The sequence below is a fragment of the Fukomys damarensis genome, unplaced genomic scaffold (genome assembly GCF_012274545.1).
Source record: "Fukomys damarensis isolate Sample0158 unplaced genomic scaffold, DMR_v1.0_HiC HiC_scaffold_38, whole genome shotgun sequence".
In the NCBI taxonomy this organism is placed as follows: domain Eukaryota; kingdom Metazoa; phylum Chordata; class Mammalia; order Rodentia; family Bathyergidae; genus Fukomys; species Fukomys damarensis.
In genome coordinates, this window is record NW_022900950.1 from 67,347,605 (window position 1) to 67,369,693 (window position 22,089).

The following is a 22,089-nucleotide window of genomic DNA, read 5'->3' on the forward strand; positions in this document are numbered from 1 at the left end:
TTTTTTTTTTTTTTTTTTTTTTTTTTTTTTAATGTGAGAGGCTGTGGGAAAGAGGGTGGAGGGAAAGAATTTGTTACTAGATGTTTTCTTACGAAGAAATATGGCACTGTATATGGATTTTGGGGGGGCTTTTCTTTGTAGCTGCAGTTCACAGCTCTTTTCCTCCCCTTTTACTAGGATATAGGAGAAGTTTAACAAAAGCAAGGAGTTTGTTTGAAAGAGAAAGAATAACCAGGCAGCAAGGGAAAGGCTTTCTGCTTGTTTTTATGACTTGTGTTTTGACTTGGCAAGTGCTCAAGGTTATTCTGCTTAACCAAATAACCCACATGGCCTCCATATCAGCAGCTGCCTGCCAGGTGCGCCCCAGACGCCTCTGTCACGACCTTGCACTGGGTTTCAGCCCTTGTCTCTACTGAAGTCAGTGGCAGCACTGGCCCCACGTGTCCCTGGGCTCTTTGGCCTTCATAGCCATGACACATCCACTTCCGAGTCACCTAGGAGCTCAGAACGAAAGAGCTCTTCCTAAATGACTTCATCTATTTGCACTCATCTCCTTAACACGGACTTTTTTCCCCATGAGACTCACATGTAAAAGTCAGAAAATAATTGTAGTGCCATTTTCCCCCAAATCGTTGGTAGGTGAGGGATGTGGCTCCGTGGTAGAACCTGGGTGAGGCCTTGGGTTCAGTCTCCAGCACCAAAAAACCCAAAGGACAAATAAACAGACAAAAATCATTGGTGCTTAGGATAGAGACGATGGTCAATGAAAGCGGATATATTTAACATTTTTAAAAATTTGAAAGGTTAGGTTTAAGGTTAGGGTTAGGGTTAGACTTTTGCAGGTGAAGCAAAAGCCATGCTCAGGCTTAAAAGCCAGAAAAAAAAAATGATCTAGGGGACAAATGTAGGTGATATAAAATCCTGAAGATCCTCCCGATGAAGACAGCACCAAGGAACTGCTTGCACACATTGACTCCGCGTACTTCCTGTTCTGAGATTTGTTTTTCCTCTTCCTGGATCTTAGATGCACACAATTTAGTGTGTTTATATGCATGTTCCACTTCTACCTGGAAAAGACAGTGAGAAAAAAAGAAACCCTTTGAGTAAGGACCACAATTCAAAATATATATTACGTTGACTTATTTATTGCCTGTATTATTACAGTGTGTCGGAAAGCATATTGCTCATAGGTGAGACGCACAGCAATTTGGAAATACTCATTTTGGCCTCCGCATGAGATGACCTTGGCCTGCTGCAGATTTATGCTCTGTAACTGTATTAGCTCCCAGGGCTTCCATCACAAAGGCCCACAGACGAGGTAGCTAAGAAAACTAAAAGTTGATTATCTTGCAGTCCTGGGTGCCAGAAGTTTGAAATCAAGGTGTCAGCAGGGCCCTGCTGCCTCTCACACTCTGCACAGAGTTCTTCCTTGCCTCTTCCCAATTCCCAGTGATTTGCCAGCAGCCTGTGGCACTCCTTGGTGGCAGCATCAGTCACTGCTGCTGTTGTCACAGGAGATGTTCTCTTTGTGTGTCTCTGTACCTGCACGTGTCCTTAGGAGACGCTACAAGATGTGTAGAGTGAATGCTACCACTGTACAACATGACCTCATCCTAACTCCTTTCATTGGAAAGACCGCAATTCCTCCCACCATATCACATTCTCAGGGTTAGGAGATCAACGTATCATTTTTGCAAGGAACTCAGTTCCGCGCACATCAAGGCTACACCTCCCCTTGGAGCCCTCAAACAAATTTCCCTCTTCTCTTGCAATGGATCAATCCCACCAAAGCTTCATTCTCTTCTATCTTGGGAGCCCTTGTGTTTTCCTCCCCAGCAGTGCTCTTCCCCAGAGGAGATAACCTTGTGTCAAGGTTACTGAGAAAAAGCAAACTATTGGAGCCAAATGTACTCCCCACTAGTTCCATCTCGCTGCCTCTCCCCACCCCCCAAGTTCGTCTTTTAACCTTTCTTTGATGGCCTTGATGTGCCAGTCTTCATCATCTCCAAAGCAAGCATCTCGGGAGGAGTGCACAGTAACACAGCTGCTGTGGAGGACAGGGCGTCAGCTCCTTAAAAACCCTACAACTGGCATTACTGTAGGACCCAGACATTCCACTGCTTGGTCTACACCCAAAAGAATTGAAATGGGGTCTCAGAGAGGTATCTGTGCCCCACATTCATTAGCAGCATTATTCATAATGAATAGGATGTGGGGGCAACATCAGGAGGCAGATGGAGAGGAAAAATGTGGACTATCCATGATTCAGACTGCTTTGGCTGCTGTAAGGGAATACTGTAAATGATAGAAATGTATTTCTCAACGTTCTGGAGGCTAGAGGTCCAAGTACACGGCGCCAGTAGGTTCCCTGCCTGCTTCCTGGCTCATAAACAGCAGTCTTCTTGCTGTGTCCCCATATGTAACCTAATCACCTCCTAAGGCCCCACTGTTTATTTCCATTCCCTTGGCAGTCAGCATTTTAACACAGGAATTTCAGAGAAGACACAGATATCTAGATTGTAGCAGCGTGTGGTGCAATATGATTCAGCCTTAAAAAGGAAGAGAACTCTGATCTACGTGGATGAACACGAATGAACCTTAAGGACATGTACTAGGTGAACTATCCCAGTCACAGAAGGCAAATATTTTGTGATTCCGGTTGCATGAGATAAGTAGAATAGTTGAATTCATAGAGGCAGAAATGGAACACTGGCCTAAGGCTGGAGAGGGGCTGGGGGGTGGTTTAATACAGTATCAGTATTTCAAGATGAAAAGAATCCTGGAAGTGAATGGTGGAAAAGGTTGTGCAACACTGTTAATGCATTTAGTACCATTAATCTGTCCACTTAAAAATGCTTGAGATGGTAAATTTTTGTTATCAGCATTTTACCAGAATTCAGTGTGTGCGTGTGTACCAGGTGTGCAGATGTAGAACATCCTAGCTTCTCAGAAGGATCTATCACCATTGTTCTGAGGGTTGGTAAACCAGGAAAAGCTGCCCCCCATCAGGGAGTTTCTCATTTCTAACAAGATGTTGCTGCGTGTCCAGGAAGAACCCTGTCATAGAGTCCAGGACATTATTCTGACGCTAATCTAATAGTCTCCCAGTTCTCATTTCAAAGTTGCAGCTGACATTGCACACACGACCACAAGTTATTCTTGTGTTTGTTTTGTCCTACTTTCTTGATGATTTTTTTTTCATGGCTCCCAGATACTGTTTGTCTCTTTGTTGAGTCCTCTCAGCTAATTAACAGGGTACATTTTCAACTTACGCATTCATCTTAGGGAATTTCTGCTGTTGTTTGGCCCACCTTGTGTGCACGGATGGGCAACTCAAGCAGACATCAGGTAATGTCCAAGGCTTCATGCTCCGGTGTATAGGATGGCCATCCTGGGATGCACCATGGCCCGTGAACACCAGCCACATGGGCTTCGGCCTCTCCGATACTTCCCAGGTGCCTGATAATTGTTGCCATGCATTTCTTTTAAGGGTATTGAGATGCTCGCATGAAAACCTTCATAGAAATGTCGAGCATTATGTGTATCTGTTCATTAAATCGTCCCACAGTGAGAGAGGTCCTCACTGCAGCAGGCTGAGTCATTCCCTTAATGTCTTTTCTGAGGAGACCAGCTGTTTTATAGATTTAATCTGCCCAAACCTTTCCATGTGATGTGGCAGTGGTCACACGTGAATATCTTAGGAGGTGTAGAGAAACTTCAAGGAGTGATCAGCAGGACCAAAGCCTCCCAAGAACCCCAGCCAGAGTGCCTGACTCTCACACAAAACCTGCAACCATTAGAGGACATGAAGCTTCTGGGTTTTAAGCATAAAATAAATTACTAAATGCGATTCAACACGTACTTCGCATAATGCATTTCTGTGACACTTCATAGTAATGAGATAATTACCATGGGTACAGTATTAGAGTATACATATTCTGATAAGTTACAGCTGTAAGAAATCAGTAATGGCCATTAATCATTCCATGTTCGTTCCCTTATGAATCTCAAACTACAAGTTAAGCTGCTGAGTTCCAACAAACCTAAGACAAATGTTGCAGCCATCATTTCTGCCATTTAGATGAAGGGTTTATGAATACAATAGACTCTCCCTAATTTAAACTAATTTGAGCAAACAGCTCCCTGAATTGAGAAAAATCTGAATTGAAGTATAGTAGTAAATATATACTGCTTGTGATATATTTAAAAGGAACTGCAATTCAAACTAGACTATATCAAACTGTTAGTAAATAAGCATCCTTGGGGACCTATTCTAATATATGAGAAGAATTCATAGTACATGTATCAATTGTTTATTTAAATTTGAGTCTCTTGCATCCTTGAGGCTCATTTCTGTCTTAAGTAGGTTAGGCATTCCCCTTGTGATCTTTATTCTGGCTATTCTTTTACATAGGAAGCTCTTTTTATTATTTTTTTTTTATTTTGTACATAAGGACAAATGTTGGGTTGGCCCTTTGCCAAATTACAGGTAAAGACAAAATTAGCAGGAATCAAACTAATCAGACTTTACTAAACAATACATAGGAATGACACTAGACACGGTCTTTTTTGTTCTTTCAAATGTAGGAACTAGTTACATATTTTGAAAAGATTCTATCACCAGGCAGTTTTCTTGCCGTGAGAGGTCACCAAAAATGTTATTGGTACATCTTCCAACTATACCCAAATTAATCTGTTACTGAATTCACAGAGATCATAACGTTTGAGGCTGCTAGGGCCGTGAGGGTCTTTGGAGATGACTCTGTCCAAGGCAGAAATGGCAGCAGAGCAAATGACTTCTGCCGAATGCATAGCTTAGCCAGGAGAGAGGGGATCCAAGGGCCCGGGCCCTGTCTGTGAACCTGTGCCAGGTCCACATGCCAGCTGCCTCATCTGGGAGACACCTGCAGGAGAGGGTGCTCAGGAAGTAGGACAGCTCCTTCTTGTAACCTGGTCCAGTAACTAACTAGCACACTGACGCTCTCAGGTCCTTCGTGTCATTGGAGGCCATTTGTTTAAAATGATTCATGGTGGAGGGGCCATGCACAGTTGTGCAAGTTAGCGAAGTCCATACTGTGGTCGCTAGAACAGGATGCAACATCGTCTATTCAGACAGATGTTACCCAGGGGAGGGACACTTGCAGTTAGATGCTTAGGAATAGAATGAGAACAGCGACATGTGCATCCTCTGCTCCCAGCTCAGTTCCTGACACCGCCTACACCATCAGAAGGTAGAAAGTTCTTTGAAACAGTCATTAATTTACACACTTGGTATTCAGTTGGTTTCTTTTGGTTTTTTAAAGATAATTGTGATTAAGATTCAAGAGTAATTTCTCTTTCAAATGTACTTAAGGCAACAAGGCTTTACAGAAGAGGGTAATGAGTTCTTGCTCTCTGATGTAAAACAGAGATCTTGGTTACTCAGTAACTACCTGCCAAGTCTGGCTGCCCATTTGACTTAACAGTGCCTTCCAGGGTGATTCTGAAAGTAAGCTATTGATTTGAATCCAGGGTCCAAATAAAGAAAGAGCTGGAACAAACTGGAGATCATGTGGTCCAACCCTCTCGTTTTATAATTGAGGAAACAGAGGTCCGGAGAGGTTAAGTAAGTGCTGCCTGATCACATAATTAAGTTTGTTTAGTTGCTATGCTTTAGAGAGATTTGGAAAACGCCACATGCATATTTTTGCTTTTCAAGTTCCTGACATTTTCTGTTGTGTACACTCAGGGTATTTTTAAATACTGATAAGCATGTGAATGCAAACCTCATTTAGTTAAATCTGGCAGTGTGGGCAGTCTTCAGTGAAATCTATTACTCTGCCTTGCTGGGTGCCTTCATGTTCAGCTCTTTTTGATTTGTGGTGTTTGATTGGACAAAAGGTAACACCATATTCATTTCAGTAAAAATCCTCCTTTCTTTTCCATTCACATAACTTCAGGAATATCTCTGCAGTCATCTGTTGGTACAAAAAGAAATTTTACTTCAGAACTGAGGCCAGGGTACAGAAAACATCATGTCCCAGGGGAGTTTCAGAGAGCCATAACCACACACGAGTAGGTAGTTTACAGAGAATATTATGCAAACTTTACTGTAGCATTCTAATGGAAACTACATCAATAATATCTGGATGGCTAGGTAAGAAAGATAAAAGCACTGAAATACATAGCTTTGACTCTACGGTTTTACAGAACATTTACAGTGTACCACAGTTGGAACAGAAAGTTGACAAACTCTGAACCTATTAGCAGCAAAGTGATTTATCATGCAGGGCACTGGGCTGGATCAGGGAATGCTGACTGTTGTCTCTTGTTCTTCCTCTGATTTCTGTTGTGGCCCTTGTTTCTGACTCAGTTTCCCTCTGCGTGTCTCTGTGAGGTCAGGTGGACAGTCGCTGTACAGTGACAGTAACTCAGGGCCAGGGAAATGAGCATTTACTATTCAGAGTCTCCTGAAGTTACAGCAGGCTCACTTCTGCCTACCCTGAGGTTTGGCAAAGAGTGAAGAAGTTCCGGAGTGAATGTGACATTGATTTTGCATTTGGAAGAGAGGCACTGTTAATAATAATAATAAAACACTGTTAAACTCTGGATCAAATAGCAATTGTTGAACTAGTTGCCTGAAAGCCAAGTCTGTGCCCTGCCGATTTGCAGGTGAAGGGTGGCTTTGGCCACTTGCCCATGCTGCGCAGGAGTGACTTGGATCAAGTTATGGGCTGAATTGTGCCCACTCCCCGTGTCGACCCCCCAGGTTAACAGTCCCAATCCCCAGTACGTCTGAATGTAACAGTATTTGAAGATGGGTGAATTTTAAGTTAAAACTATGCAAGTGAGGTGAGCACTTACCCAATATGCTATCTCATCCTATAAGAAGAGGAAATTTGGACAAGAGACAGTCAGGGGATGTGAGGTCACAGAGGAAAGGCTGTGTGAGAACAGGGGGAGAGCACAGCCATCTGCAAGCCAAGGAGAGAGGCCTCAGCTAAGCCAACCCTGCTGACCTTAGCTGAGATTTCTGACCTCCAGAACTGTAAGGAAATCTGCTTCTGTGACTTTCACCCCTGTGTCTGTCAGCTTTCCACCTCTGTGACAGACCCCTGAACTAATCAACTTAAAGGAAGGAAGGGTTTGTCTTGGCTCATGGTTTCAGAGATTTTAACCCTTGGTCACTCAGCCCAGCTTCGCTGGGCCTATGTGGCAGGAGGGTGTGGCAGAAAAGCTGCTTACCTTATGGTGGGAAGCAAAAAAGTGTGGAAGGGGCCCTAACTTTGTCCCATTCAGGCTGCCAGCAAACGTTCCACACCTCCCAGTAGCATACTCGGGGCCAAAGCCTTTAACGCATGGCCTTGGGGGACACTCCCTGTGCAGACTGCAGCAGCTGTCTTGTTATAGCAGTCCCGGTGACTAGTACAGTCATTTCAAGCTTTTCTCCTCTGTACCCAGTTACCGCCATTTTTATTAGGAAGTGAGGAGGTAGCCCCACAAGTAACTGTTTCTCCTCCAGGTCTCCGAAAGTTCTCTGGATGGAGTGTGAGTGTCCTTGCGTGGCCTTCCAGCTCTTCATGATCTGTGCAGCTCTGATGTCTCCAGGCCCGTTTCTCCACACTTCCACTTGATACCCTGGCTCAAGCAGATGCAACCGCTCATGGTTTCGCTTACAAACACTCTTCTTTCTTCTCTGGCCAAAGGCTGTGTTTGTATTCCCTCTGCCTGGACTGTCCCCACCCCACCCCACCCGAATTTGAATCCCCGAAGACTTAGCTTGTGTATCTGGCCCTCCTAGAAGCTTCACTGCCTGGGCATGAAGCGACACGTCCTCCTCTGTGGTTCCACGATACAAGTGCTGCCGCCAGCTGCGCTGGTCTGACTTCCTATCTGCTTTCCTTTCCCCTCCATCCTGAAGACTCTTGAAGTCAGAGACGGTTATTGACTAGTGGCCCCAGTGCCTGTCATAGAATCAGCACCCCTAAGAGTTCACTTAGCTGAGTCAAAGCATGAACAATCTTGTGCAAAATATTCCTTTTGAATAGTTACTAAAGATGGATGTGGTGGTACATGCCTGTAGTCTGAGCACTCTGGGAGGCTGAGGCAGGCGGATTGCAAGTTCAGGCCCAGCCTGAGCAATTTAGCAGCTTAGTGAGACCCTGTCACAAAATTTCAAATGAAATAAAGGGATAAGGATCTAGTTCTATGTGAAGATCTTGGGTTCAATCCCTAGTACCAGGGAAAACAATCAACTAAATTGTATAAAACACTTGAGAAGACGAGAGAGGTTTAAATGAAATTATTAGTGTTATTAGTTTTCCAAGGCTGCCATAACAAAGTGCCACAGGCTGGATGAGCTACACAGCAGAAATGTATTCCCTTATAGGTCTGGAGTCCAAGATGAAGGTGTCAGCGGAGTTGGTTTCTCCTGAGGCATTGCTATGGTTTGAATGTCCTCAGCATTCAATTGAAACTTAATCTCCAGGTGGTGGTATTCTCAGGTGGGACCTTTGGAGAAGTAATTAAATCAGGGGGAGGGGTCCATCTTCCTGAGTGGATTACAGCTTTATAAAATGGCAAGTGGAAACTAGGTGAGACTTCCCGTTTGCTCTTCTACCACTCAAGGACCCCTAGATGGCGCTATACATGAGGAACAGGGCTGTGCTCCCACTGACCCTGCCAGCACTTTGATCTTGGACTTCCCAGTCTCCAGAGCTGTGAACAATAAACCTCTGTTCTTTATAAATTACCCAGTCTCAGGTATTTTGTTACAGCTGCACAAACCAAGACTCTCCTTGGCTGACAGATGGTCATCTTCTTCCTGTGTCCTCATACAGTGATCCCTATGTAAGTGTTCATATCCTAATGTCCCCTTGCTGTAGGAACACCAGTCATACCGATTAGGACCCACAAGATGACCTCATTTTAACTGACTTATGTCATTAAAAACTCTCCGCATATAGTCACATTCTGAGAAAATGGAAGTTAGGTTATCAGCATATGAATTGGGAGGCAGTGGGGTCATGTTCAGCTCTAACACTGGTCATGATGTCTGGCCCTGGCCTCCTAGACTTTTACCACCTTTGTGTACCTTCAGGGAGAGTGTGGGATACTCTGTCGCAGAATTCCTGCGGAAAGTTGTTTGCCATAAAGATTTGGGAGTGTATGCTTTTCATCAAGAAAGGGGAATTCGGAAGTGATTGCTGTCTTCAGATGTTGGAATGAGCTATTAATATGGAAAACCCACACCCCAAGAGTGAAGGGATGGAACACTGAAGTAATAAACTCACTTCCAGTTCACTGTGTGGCATCACTGGAAATCCCTGCCCCAAAATGGCCAATCCTTGGTTAGCCTTGGTGAAAGCCCCCATTCTTTGAGTGGCTGTACCTTGGGGACACCTACTGGCACAGGTAAGGATGAGGGGCTCTGGGCTCCATACAGCATCTGAGTCTGTGGGAGTCACATAATAGGTGTCCCCTAGGTCTGGATGTGTCACTTACCTCCTGGTGCAGTGATCACACAAGTCAGTGATCACATGTCCAGTTCCTGTGTAGGAGATGAAAACATTGGCTCCAAAGGCTTTTTGCCTGACAGGGAAACTCTGTAGATGCACTGAAGACTGAAGATGCACTAAAGAGATTGGTCATAGAGAATTCAGGCTTCCACATCTTAAAGGCTAATAAAGAGTCCACCCAGGCTCCGGCTTGGTCACTCCCCATACATAATTGAAATTGCTGCCCACAGAAGTCAGAGTGAGGTTGCCGGGAAGAAGCTGTGTAAATGACTCGGGCTGTTGCTATAACAACAGGGCCTTGGTCTAATTTCTTTGGAGTAATGAATTTCAGCTGTTGGGATGAAGCTGAGCAGCTTCTCCCCACACAGAAAGCTCTGTTGTTCATGGATCGAATGTGTGGTGCGCAGTGCTGCCCCGTGAAAATTTTCAGAGCATGTTCAGTCACCTCTGTGTCTGCCTGTAGAGGATGTGTGTGTCCACATGCAGGCATCCTCCCCTTGGTGATTGATGCTGGAAAGGAAAGTCCTCTCCTTCCCGCTTGTCTCCTGCGGTGAATAAAGTTGATCTAAAACCAGGCGAAGAAGACAGTGCTTTGCTGGTGAAGGAAGGCAAGAGCTTGGCCTTAAGTTTTGGCGTAGAAATTTGCTATGAAATGGAGGCTTGGAGTCAGGTGTTATCTGGAAACAAGACTTGTGTTCTGTCTGCTCCCTTGCAGTGTGTGTGAGAGAGAAAGGAGAAGTGGGGGATTCTCTTCCAGGAGGGAGCTGTTCATGCAAACAGCAACTCACTGGGAAATGCAGAATCTGATCTCTGAGAGAGAGAGAAGCAGGCAGATTTTTATAGACCAGGACGTCTTATTTCCATACTTTTGCTTTCCAAAGGGAAAGAAACATGCTCTGGGGTTTTATTCCCAAGGAGCATCACATCTGGGAGCACTGGGCTATTTGTACTCCATCAGCTCGTGCAGCAAATTCAACGCTGTGGAGAAAAACTGATCTCCTAAAAGGGGCTGAAAACAAAAGTGAGAAATTCTCATTGAAAAAAAAAAAAGGACATTCTGAGTAAACAGTGAAATAAAAATATCCTTGATTCCTACCCAGGGGAGAGAAAAATTCTGTGCCTCCTTGAAACATTTCTCTTCCTCTGTCTCCCTCCTCTCAGAAAACAAATCGAGCCTCCTGCCTCATCCTAACATCCCTGCTCTTAGGGCTGCCCGGCTGGTATGAGTCTCCAGCTGTGAAGGATGCAGATGAGGTCTGATCTTTTCCTTTGCCCTCTCCCTCCCTTATGGTTTTCTCCTGCTTCCTTACCTACCTTTTCACTGTCATTTCTTTACAGCCCTAAGTAAAATCCCATTAGAAATTTTAGATTGTAACATGAGGTCATGTGGACAAGCGTGTTTGAATGGAAAATGCGTGTGTGACTTCTAGCAAGAGATACCGGGAGATAGTCCTAAGGAGATTGTCTCTTGCCCTTATAAATAAACGCAATGTATGTGTTTGGGTAGATGAGAAGACAGAGGACTTCAGGGTTCAGAGTGTAGAATTCTGTCAGCAGCTATCATCTCTGAGGAGCTTTTCCTGCAGAAAGCTATTGTGTAAAGGACACTGCCACTGGCTACACAGCTGCTGGCTATCCACGTTTCAGGGCAACTGCTGTCCTCACTGCTCAGACACATGCTAAATTTGCTGGTAATGTTTTTCCTTGTGGAGGAGCGCGATGCTTTTCTGTGAATCGGGCAGCTCTGACTCGAAGACATGAGCACATCCTCTTCAGACTGGCGCGTCACAGATCCCAAGACACTTCTGCATAATTTCTCTAAGCAAGAATTACGGAAGTCTGGTTGGGACAGAAAACATCAGACACAGAATAGCAAAGAAGAGGGCACAGAGTGGAGAGGCAGAGGAAATGGGATGGGGCTCTGCTTTGTGCTCTGGGAAAGATTTCCTGTCCTCTCTGAACACGTTCTTCATCCTTCATAAGTTTTCATGAGGGTTAACAGAGGTAATGCATGTAAAGCACTTAGCTTGATGTCCAGCACATTCTCGGTTTGCAGCTAATTAGAATACATGACATTAGGGCTGGGGATTTAGCTCAGTGGTTCTGCCCCCTACCTCGAAAGCACAAGGTCCCAAGTTCCATCCCCAGTACCAAAACAAAACAAAACAAAAAGAATACATGACAATTACATTGAGACATTTACAAAGTGGTAAATCAAATTCTCTGACAGGAACTTAGAATCTTGAGTTTTCTACTGGAAACCATGTGAAGAGATTTGAAAACCGCACAGCCTTGGCATTTGTAGAGATAAGAGACTTGATGTGAATGGGCAGCTAATCGTTTAGTTAATGCATCAATTTAAATCGCATGTGTAGAGCTTGTAGAAAGCCTTTTAATTTCAGATAGAAAGAGTACACAAGACTCATGTGACTTGTGATGAAAATGTAATTTATTCATTTGATTGGGAGGTAGCCAAGAGCCTGTATGTACATTTGTGTATTTGGAAATGGGAAGTTTTGAAGGGATTTTTAGGACTGAAAGTTTCTAAATGAGGGCTCTGTCTGACACTGCTGTTTTGGTTGTTGTGGTTGTTGTTGTTGTTGTGTGTTGTTGGGCATTCTGTTGGTACTTATTATATGTCTAGGCATAGTTAAAGGGTAAAAATATATGTAAAACTTCAGCCATAAAGAGAAAGGTTTATCTAAATAGGTATCAATCACCTGGTGGGGGGCTAAGGTCTTAACCCAGCCTTTCCAGAAAATATCCCTGACCCCCACCCTTACTGAAAATCTTTGTATGCTTGCTATGTGACTTGCTCCCTCCTTAAACCCCATTTAATCAATATTACGTAGGTGACTGACTGTACTTGTCATCTCATTGGTTGGTCATGGTTTTGCCCCACCTCATGCCCACCTTGTAATTTTCCATTGGGTCTTACAGTTTTGTCCCACTTTGTACCCACCTCGCCACATGGCTTTGCTGTATAAAACATCTTGGAGAAGTGGGGTGAGCGGGCAACGCACTTTCTGGTCCCCCTTCTGTCTCTTAAACAGAAGCTTTCTTTCCCTCAATAAATAAAAAATAAAGAAAAATGTTTTAAAATGTTTTAAGGAGTAAATAAGAATCTTGCTGCAGCACCTCACAACTGGACTTGGGGGAGCCTCCGTGTTCCAGGGTCCAGTAGGAGGTGCCCCTCCCTGGCTTTGTGTACACCCAAGACTACTGGAAAATAGTTTTCAGTCTGATTCATGGCAGAAAAACAAAAAGAGCATGGTCATTTCTAAATATTTCCTCAAAGTGGGTCAAAATGTTCCGCGTGGTCCTGCTTCCCAGGGCTGAGGGGCTCCAGGGCCCCTCTTTGGGGCTTTTCAGTCGATGTTGCTGGGGCTCACTAAGAGGGTGAAGCTGCTCTAAAGATGGCCCTCTTCTTCCCGGAGATTTCCTTCCTGACATTCCGTCCAGACACCCAGTACTTCCCACTGGCCAGGTCTCAGGAAGCTACATCCTGGGGTGGTCACAAGCAGAGTTTTTATGGCAACAGAGTGGATGGATGGATGACAGCGTGCATGGATACATAGACAGACAGACTGAATATATAGGTGGTTTATATATTAATATAAAATTTGCAATTCATATGTAGTAAAATTGCTTTCTCTGTAAAATAGTGTTTGAGTATATGAGGTTGAAAAGGGAACTGGGATAAGTTGTTTATTTCTGCGTGCTCACTCTTTAAAACAAATATACTTAATTTTTTTGTTCTTTCTTTCTTCCTCTCTCTCTCTCTTTTTTTTGTACTGGGGATCAAACTCAGGTCCTTGCACTTGTGAGGCAGGCGGCAGAACCACTGAGCTAAATGCCTGGCCCTCGAATATACTCAATTTTTGTCAATCCTGGCTGGTGTTCACTTTCAGGCATGGTCGTGTCCTTGGGAATGGGTTGACCCCTCAGCCCCTGGCATGGTGACTGGCACACGGGCATATGGCCTCTCCACCCCCGATCCATTGAATGAAAGTTAAAATGTAATATGGAGAGTGAGATGTGGTCTGGGATATTGTGTTCTGGAAAAACCTAATTTATTTTTCTTTTTTTGAGACAGATCTTGTTATATAGCTCAGGCTGGCCTTGAACTTACTGTGTAGCCCTAGCTGGCCCAGACTCCTGGCAATCCTCCTGCCTCAGCCTCCTGAGTGCTGAGATTACAGGCATGTGCCTCCAGCCCAACCTAAAATAGTATCATGAAAAATGTTAAGGAAACCCAGCCATTTTCTATAGAAGTGACAATCTTATGTCGTTTGAAAAATCCGAGTGTAGACCATTGTTTCATAGTTCTGCTTATGACACATCCCAGAGTGCCGCCAGCCAACTCAGGAATACTCTACGTAGACATTAGGGTTTTGTATGTATTTTTAAAAATCAAACTGCCAATGTTAGAATATCAGAGTACAACAGAATTATTAGTGTGCATAAGAATATCTAAGAGCAAGAGATCCTAGACCACCTCAGAAGAATCCGAGGGGTTCATTGCATTTCTTTAGCTACCTGTGTCCCTCTCCTGCATCTCAATCTGGACCCCACTGGAGGCTGTTAAGTCACATTCTAGCGGTGGGACCAAGACATATGCATTACTAACGGCTTTCCAGGTACCTACTCCCATTAGAGTTGGAAAATCACCAAAGTAAGTCCAGCTTCTAAGTAACCCTCAGAAGACTCTTCGTAGAAGTGCTTAACTCTAGGAGACAGCACTAGAATTGTTTTTGCACACTACTCATATCCTACTGATGAGAACATTAACACATGAATATTCTGGGTCACTCATCAAATACATTTTAAAAAGTGAGCCAAATCCATCCATGTATCTGTAGGCTCATTATCTGCTGATAGAATAAAAAAGAGAATAACCTTGTAAAAAATTGATTCTAGCGCATCATCTTCTAATTCAAGCAGAGCAGATCAAAATGACCAAAACGCTCACTTTGAGCTTCTAAATCAGTGCAAGCCTGTGTGGCTTAGAGTCAAACTCATCCTCAAGTCTTGGGAATGTTATGTTTCCAACAGCTGGGAAAGAAGTGCCCACATTTGTGCTGGGAGGGGGTGCTGGGATGGCAGAAAACCACTTGCCGCCGCTGTGTGAAAATGTGAAGGGCAGCTATGGAAAGTTCCAGCCTTGGGGGCTCACAACCCTGTGAAAACATATGACCTTGTGTCCCTTAAAGCCTCTAGATTTCCGTTCCAGTTTTCTTTTTCACAAATCACTTTATATGTTCTCTAGTGGTTTCCAATGTGGATTCCATGGGCCCTCGGGGTCCTTAAAAATATTAAGCTGGCTTATTTCCAGTATTTTAATATAACCAAAGAAATTGTACATTCACTGGAAAAAAAAACCCACTTATTTTAAAGTGCTTGCTTTGAGGATCAGTGATACAAATTCAGTGTGGCTGTCTGAGACCTCTGTTTGACCTTCATGCATTCACACATGAAGGACAAGGAAAGCTGATGTACAGTGCAACCTGCACTACACTGCGAGGCAGGGAGAGGGCTACCCCCCCCGGGTGAGGGCTCGTGAAGAGGGGCTGTCCAGAGAGACTCTAGAAAGGTGATGCCTAACGTGAACTGCCAAGTACAGTGGTCCGGTGAAGGAGGTGCACAAGGGGATATCACATGCAGAGGCTCAGAGGGAAAACAAACCCAGGATGACCTGGGAACTACGAATAATTAAGTAAGTAAATAATTGCGAGCCACTCGTGTCCACCAGTGATGGACAACATCACCAGAAGTGGTCCCGTGAGATTACATCACCTAGTGACGTCGAAACCATTTCAGTTTCAGGACCCTACGATCTTCATAAACTCCTCAGAATGTAACTGCTGCAAAGCAACACAGCTGTATAGCTGAACACCCGGAGATGGTGGGTGTTAGCAAGAAGGACGAGTCGCAGCGGGGAAGAGGTCAAGCTGAGGAGGGCTTGACTGGGTGTGGGCAGTGAAAGCACAACTGTGCTCAGCCCAGCCCTGGACGGGAGTGCAAACAGGCTGTGAAGTCAGACCTCAGTTTGAATTTGAACCGTGGTTTAGTCACCTGTCTGTGGCACCAGCTCTGTGATCTCAGACACTACTTCATCTCCCTATGCTTAAAATCCCTCCTCTGGAAGATGGTTTTAATAAAACCACCCCCTCAAAATCAGTACAAGTAGGAGACAAGGAATGGGATGGCTTATTCCAATGTCTTTTGCCTTAAAGTCTTTGCTAGTGATATTAACATTATTATCAACTTCATTTCCAAGCTCTGTAACCTTGCCCGATTTCATCCAAAATCAAGGACAGGGTAGTGAGAATTTCTTTGAACCTGCTAACACTGCCAAAAGTCTCAAGAAAGGATCTCTTCGTCATGTACAGTGTGGCCCTGGGATACCTCAGTGATCTAGAAATGAGGCTCCACTCAGCCGTGCGCATCCTTGTCCTGGGCATCAACCATACGTGCCCATTCCTCCTCCAAAACGTGCCCCTTTCGCTGTACAACCCCCAGCCCCACATTGCTATGAGGATAAAATAGGATCCTGTGTGAAAGTGCTTTGTGACTCCAAAGGCACAGCTATTCTTTTAACTACTGAAGTGGGTGTAACACATGCTTGCGTATACACACAAACACACACAGCACAGTTTCACGGGAACACAAACTAGCCATCAAGCCACACTGTAGACCAGAGACTAGTGCTAGAGCCACTACGGAGGATGAATTGTTTCCTGCAGAAGAAGTGATACCTGATAGTGGCCCACACTATCACAGGCCCTGGCCCTGGATAATGGCACCTCAGCTCCTAGCATCGCAGCTTCCCCTAACAGAAGAAAACATTTGTACATAGTAATGTAATACAGGAGCGAGGGGCTGCCGCTCAGAAGGGTTTCCATGACTCTGCCATAAAGGCACAGTCAGAACAGGAGGCTTCCAGCTTTGGGAAGAAGAGGGCCCCAGGACTCAGCAGGATAGGCTGTTTGGACTGTGGATGACCTGAGTCCTCTCCGGGCCATTTCTCTACGCTCACTGCCTGCGATTAGGCTCCCTGAACATAGTTTGATGTCTTCCTGCCCACTCTCCATCTGCCTCCCATGAGGGACATAAAGAGAGAATTGGGCTCTCAGATCACCTTTCCATAGAAGAAAGGATGGTAAGACCGAAGGGATGTGAAGATTCTTCTGCTATTTTGGATATGACAAAACAAAACACAGAAACCATAGCGTAGCGTAGCGTCTTAACGGTGTTGTTCTTACTCTCCAAAATGCTGATACATGAAATATATATGTATATATAAATGTGTGTGTGTGTGTGTGCGTGTGTGCGCGCATGTGTATATGTATATATAAAGATTCGGGTTAAAAGGAGCCAGCAGTGGCTGATGTGGACCCTCAGGGAAAGGGTACACTCGCTGAAAATGGATTTGATTTGAGCCTCGACAGCCTAGCCTCTGCTGTTCCACAATCTAGGACATGAATGCATTAGCACTTGGACTTGGGCTTGAATTGCAAATTTGATTTTTGTTGTTCATATTTAAAAAGCTACACCAGATGCTTGGAAAACATTAGGGTTTTGCCGGCTAGGGAGCAGAAATATTATCATTCTACCTGTTTGTGTTTTGAAGATCCAGGAGGCATTCTTTCTCGGCTGCAGTTGTGACTGTTTGTATCACTGAATTTCAAAAATAGGAAAGTTAAGGCTTAGTGGGCCCTTACTGGATACCAGGTTTGATACGAAGGACTTTCTACATTGTTTCATTTAAATACAACCCCACAATAATTCTATGAGCTGGTGTTATTAGGCCATTTTGCAGAGGAGGAAATGGAGACTTAGGACAGGTTATGTCAATTTCCCAAAATTTACAGATATTTATTAAGCTAAACTGTGAATACCTGGGGACCCAGAGGTAAGCACAACAGAAAAATCACTGTCTTTTGTGTGGCTTCTTTTCTAATGGAGCGTATTGGGACCCCCATTTATTAAGTACCAGACAGTGTTTATCTGGGTTAACTCTCGCGTAGGGGGAGTTAAGTCTGAGCCCAGGCATTTGAACTCTGGAGCCTTGCTTCTGTTTCTGTGATACTGCAGTCTCTTCCCCTGTCCCTCTCTTCCCTCGATGGTAAGAGGCAAACTGGATTCCCAGCCAGACCTGTCTGTCTCCATCATTTTGGCCACCACCATTTTACAGGGAACAGTGGGGTTGTCTTTATTTCTTTGTCCTGTGCCATCCATTCCATGACCCAGAACAGAACCACAGACCTGTGATTTGCAAAGTAAAGTCAAATTCATTTGTAAGGCACGTGATGATTTTCGGAAGCTTCACATCTCTTCAGGAGATGTCCCAAGCCTTGTCTTATTAAGGCCTTGGAGCTGTGATGTTCGAACTTGCCATTGTATTTGGACCTGTGTACGTTCAAGTATCTGCTGTAGCTGTGATCAGAACCGTGGTTTTCCGGTTTGTTCCATAAGAAACATCGTTTTCTAGCAGCATCTGCCTAAGGTGATGGATTGAACCAGTATTGTCTTTGAAGTCAAATTCCACAGTGTTCCAGTTTGGGCCCCATGTTCAGCAGTTCGGGAGCCTCTGCCTAGTGATTGAGATGGGGTCTGATTTGTGATTAAAAATGTGAGACTTAGGCATATGGATGGGACTGGATTTCTCACCCAGGGACCTTTTCTACTTTGCTCACTTTGAAAATGGATTTCTCAGCTTCTGAGAAGCCGCACAGAAATAAAATGACCCTTCCTTTAAAAAAGAAAATGACCCTTCCTGAAACTCGCCACACCTTCTCCAGGTTGGCTTCTCTATACTTGGGGCTCCCCAAGAGCCAAGCAGCTCCAGATGTGGGTGGGACATCAGAGGAAATCCTGCTCCTGTGCCCTACAGCCTCTATGCTGCACAAGCCAGCACCTTTGCCAAGAACTGGGGAGTGCAGAGGTGGAAGGGCTGCTGTGCCTTCCTCCCCACCCTGCACGACTGCACTTCTGTCTTCACCTGTGCGAGGCTGCTGAACCCTTCTCACCCAGCTGGTCACTCCGCAAGCATCTCCCCAGCACCCGCTGCATGCCAAGCTCTCTCAGAAGGGGAGACCACGGCAAAAGAATTAGGTTGGTTGGTTTGTTAGCTTGTTTGTGACAAGGTCTTGCTATTAGGCCAGACTGGCTTCAAACTCTTGAAATTCCAATCATCTTGTCCCAGCCTAACAAGAGCTAAGATTAAGGTAGCAAAACTTTTCTTAGCCAGATATCTGAATGTGGGTGTGATGCTCCCTAGGCAGTGATGGCGAACCTATGGCCCGTCAGGTGTTTGAATCATTGAACGCTCTAAAAGGTTCGCCTGCTCTAGAGTAAGAGTTCGCCTACTCTTAGACCCTATGAGTTGCACAGTTATTTATTAAACATTGCTAAGAACCTAGGCAGTGGGTGCCGTACTGCAATCTACAGCACATGGCTCAGCCACAGGCCCCACATTCTTGCAGCTTGCTAAACAGGCTCTTAAACCATTGCTCAGAATGTGACAATAGCCAAGGACAAGGAGATATAGATTGACTGGAAAAACTTATCCCAGTATACCCATCCCAGGAGGTGGGTCAAGACCGGAATCTGTCATGGATGGAGTGGGGAAAGGATAGATGGAAATTTTGCTGCAGTAAGGAGATCTGACCTGAAAAGTAGGCAACTATTAATGAAGGAAGGGGGAGGGGGAAAAGGAGTAGAAAGAAAACGAGGTGTATGATGCCCTGGAGGCAGAAGCAAGCTTGGCAATGCTGAGGAACTGAAAGATTTCCAGGAGAGAAGACAGGGCTGTGCTATAGGTGAGGAAAGGGTGGTGGAGGGTGCTGAGTAGAGAGGTGGAAAGATGAGCAGTAGCCAAGTGATTTTGTCAGGAGCCAGTTTGGATTTTAATCCAAAAACAATGGGAATCACTGCAGGATTATAAACATGAAGGACAATCCATGTCTTTAAAAAAGACGGTAATGTGAAGACTACATGACGGGAAAAAAAAAACAAGGAATAAAAGTGACAGAGGAAAGAGTGCTTCTAAAATCCAACAAGGGGCAGCGGTCCCCTCGCCTTGGAGAGTGGCAGTGTGGACAGGCATGAGTAGCACAGTGGGGTGATGTAGAGGGAGGTATGTGGAGGTTGGTGATGTGCAAGGTGTTTGTAAAATGCTCTCGTTTCTGTCTTGGGTATTGGTTAGAGAGTGAGAAGGGGAACATGAGTGCGTAGCACATGATAAGGAGGTCATGTTGAGACGTGTTGGAGTTTAAATGCCGATGATTATCCAAGAGGAGATCCTTGGAGTTAACAGAGCTCAACAGAGAAGATTGCGCTGGGTGTATTTTTTGGAGACCATCATCTTAGAGGAGATGGCTGAAGCCCTTTAATGGATGCAGTTATCTAAGAAGCATAGAGTGAACAGAAGGAAAAAAACAAAAAAACTCAAGACAAAACATCGAAGAATCTTGTCATTTAGGGCAAACAAAGAATACATAAATGATAGAGAAAGAGCAGATGAAGAAAAAGGAGGAAATCCAAAAAAAAAAAAAATGTGATATCATGAAAGCCAATGGAAATTCGCTTTTACAAGGAAGTGGATGACTGAATAAACTGGTGCTAAAGTGAGGTAAAATAAGAACTGAAAGGAAGTTTGGGGTTATGTTTAAAATTAGTCTTTAGTTGTATGCTATTCAGTAAGCAGGCTCCATTCTATATTTTCTCCTAAAGGTTTTTTAGTGTTCTTCAAAATATTGTTGGTTTAATTTCTTGATGTTCTCAAAGTGTGGTGAGAATTTAAGATTGATATTAACATCTTTCTTGAGTATGATCCATTTTGGTCCAAGTCTCATGTCTAGCATTCATTTGGAAAGTGGTAACTCATTTTGCCCACTGATCTTTTCTTTTGTTTCCTACCCTCCACTATTCCGTTCGCCTTCTCTCTTAGCCCTCCAGGCTTTGTTGTTAGATAAGCCTTTTCCTGTAGAACTTGAATTGTAGTGTTGCCTGATTTTGAAATTAGTACAGTACCTGTATTCTAAAGCATTTAAAAGTTAGCATGACACCGTGTACATCAAAATACTTATAAAAATAAGATATGACTTGAAGAAAAGTGAATCCTCCTCTTTCTTGTTTCTTTCCCAGCTACAGGAGACTGTGAAAAGGAAGTTGGAAGGTGCACGATCCCCTCTTAATGGAGACCAGCAGAATGGTGCCTGTGATGGGAGTTTTTCTCCCACTAGCAAGAGAATTCGAAAGGACCTGCCTGCCGGGATGGAAGCCACCAACAGTTTGCCCAACAACCTGCCACTGCCTTGCACTTCTCCTCTTCACCAACTTGACCTGAAGCCTTCTCTGCCCTTGCAGAATAGCGGAACTCATACCCCTGGGCTTCTAGAAGATCTGAGCAAGAACGGTAGGCTCCCTGATCTTAAGCTTCCTGTCAACGGCTGCAGCGACCTCGAGGACAGCTTCACCATCCTGCAGAGCAAGGACCTCAAACAGGAACCTCTCGATGACCCTGCCTGCATAGACACATCAGAAACATCTCTTTCCAATCAGAACAAACTGTTCTCAGACATCAACCTGAATGACCAAGAGTGGCAAGAATTAATAGACGAGCTGGCCAACACAGTTCCTGAAGACGACATACAGGACCTGTTCAATGAAGACTTCGAAGAGAAGAAGGAGCCGGAATTCTCGCAGCCAGCCACAGAGACCCCTCTCTCCCAGGAGAGCACGAGCGTGAAGAGCGACCCCTCTCACTCGCCTTTTGCACACGTCTCCCTGGGTTCGCCCCAGGCCAGGCCTTCGTCTTCCGGCCCTCCCTTTTCTACTGTGGCCACGGCCACGAGCTTACCTTCTGTGGCTAGCACTCCTGCAGCTCCCAACCCTGCCAGCTCACCAGCGAATTGTGCTGTCCAGTCCCCTCAAACTCCAAACCAAGCCCACACGCAGGCCCAAGCTCCACCTCGGCCTGGCAACGGTTATCTCCTTAATGCAGCCGCGGTGACAGTGGCCAGTTCGGGCTCAGGCCCTGTGTCTGTGCCCAGCTCTGACATGTCTCCAGCAGAACAGCTCAAACAGATGGCCGCGCAGCAGCAGCAACGAGCCAAACTCATGCAAAAGCAGCAGCAGCAACAGCAGCAGCAGCAGCAGCAGCAGCAGCAGCAGCAGCAGCAGCAGCAACATTCAAACCAGACTTCAAGTTGGTCTCCCTTAGGGCCCCCATCGAGTCCATATGGAGCAGCTTTCACTGCAGAAAAACCAAATAGCCCAATGATGTACCCCCAGGCCTTTAACAACCAAAACCCTATAGTGCCTCCGATGGCAAACAATCTGCAGAAGACGACAATGAGTAACTACCTCTCCCAGAATCACATGAATATGATCAATCAGCAGCCAAATAACTTGGGTACAAACTCCTTAAACAAACAGCACAATATTCTCACGTATGGCAACACTAAACCTCTGACGCATTTTAATGCAGACTTGAGTCAGAGGATGACACCCCCAATGGCCAACCCCAGCAAAAACCCCCTGATGTCATATATCCAGCCGCAGCAGCAGCCGCAACAGCAACAGC

At 44.9% G+C, this 22,089-nt stretch overlaps 1 protein-coding gene across 1 annotated transcript in view; it reads left to right on the forward strand.

The window, feature by feature from the left end:
- Nucleotides 1-22,089, forward strand: part of Maml3 (mastermind like transcriptional coactivator 3) — a 398,475-nt gene that overhangs the window by 215,777 nt on the left and 160,609 nt on the right. Inside the window, exon 2 of the mRNA XM_010610884.3 lies at nucleotides 20,649-22,088. Within this exon, the coding sequence (XP_010609186.1) occupies nucleotides 20,649-22,088 (1,440 nt within the window). The remainder of the gene's footprint in view (nucleotides 1-20,648; nucleotide 22,089) is intronic.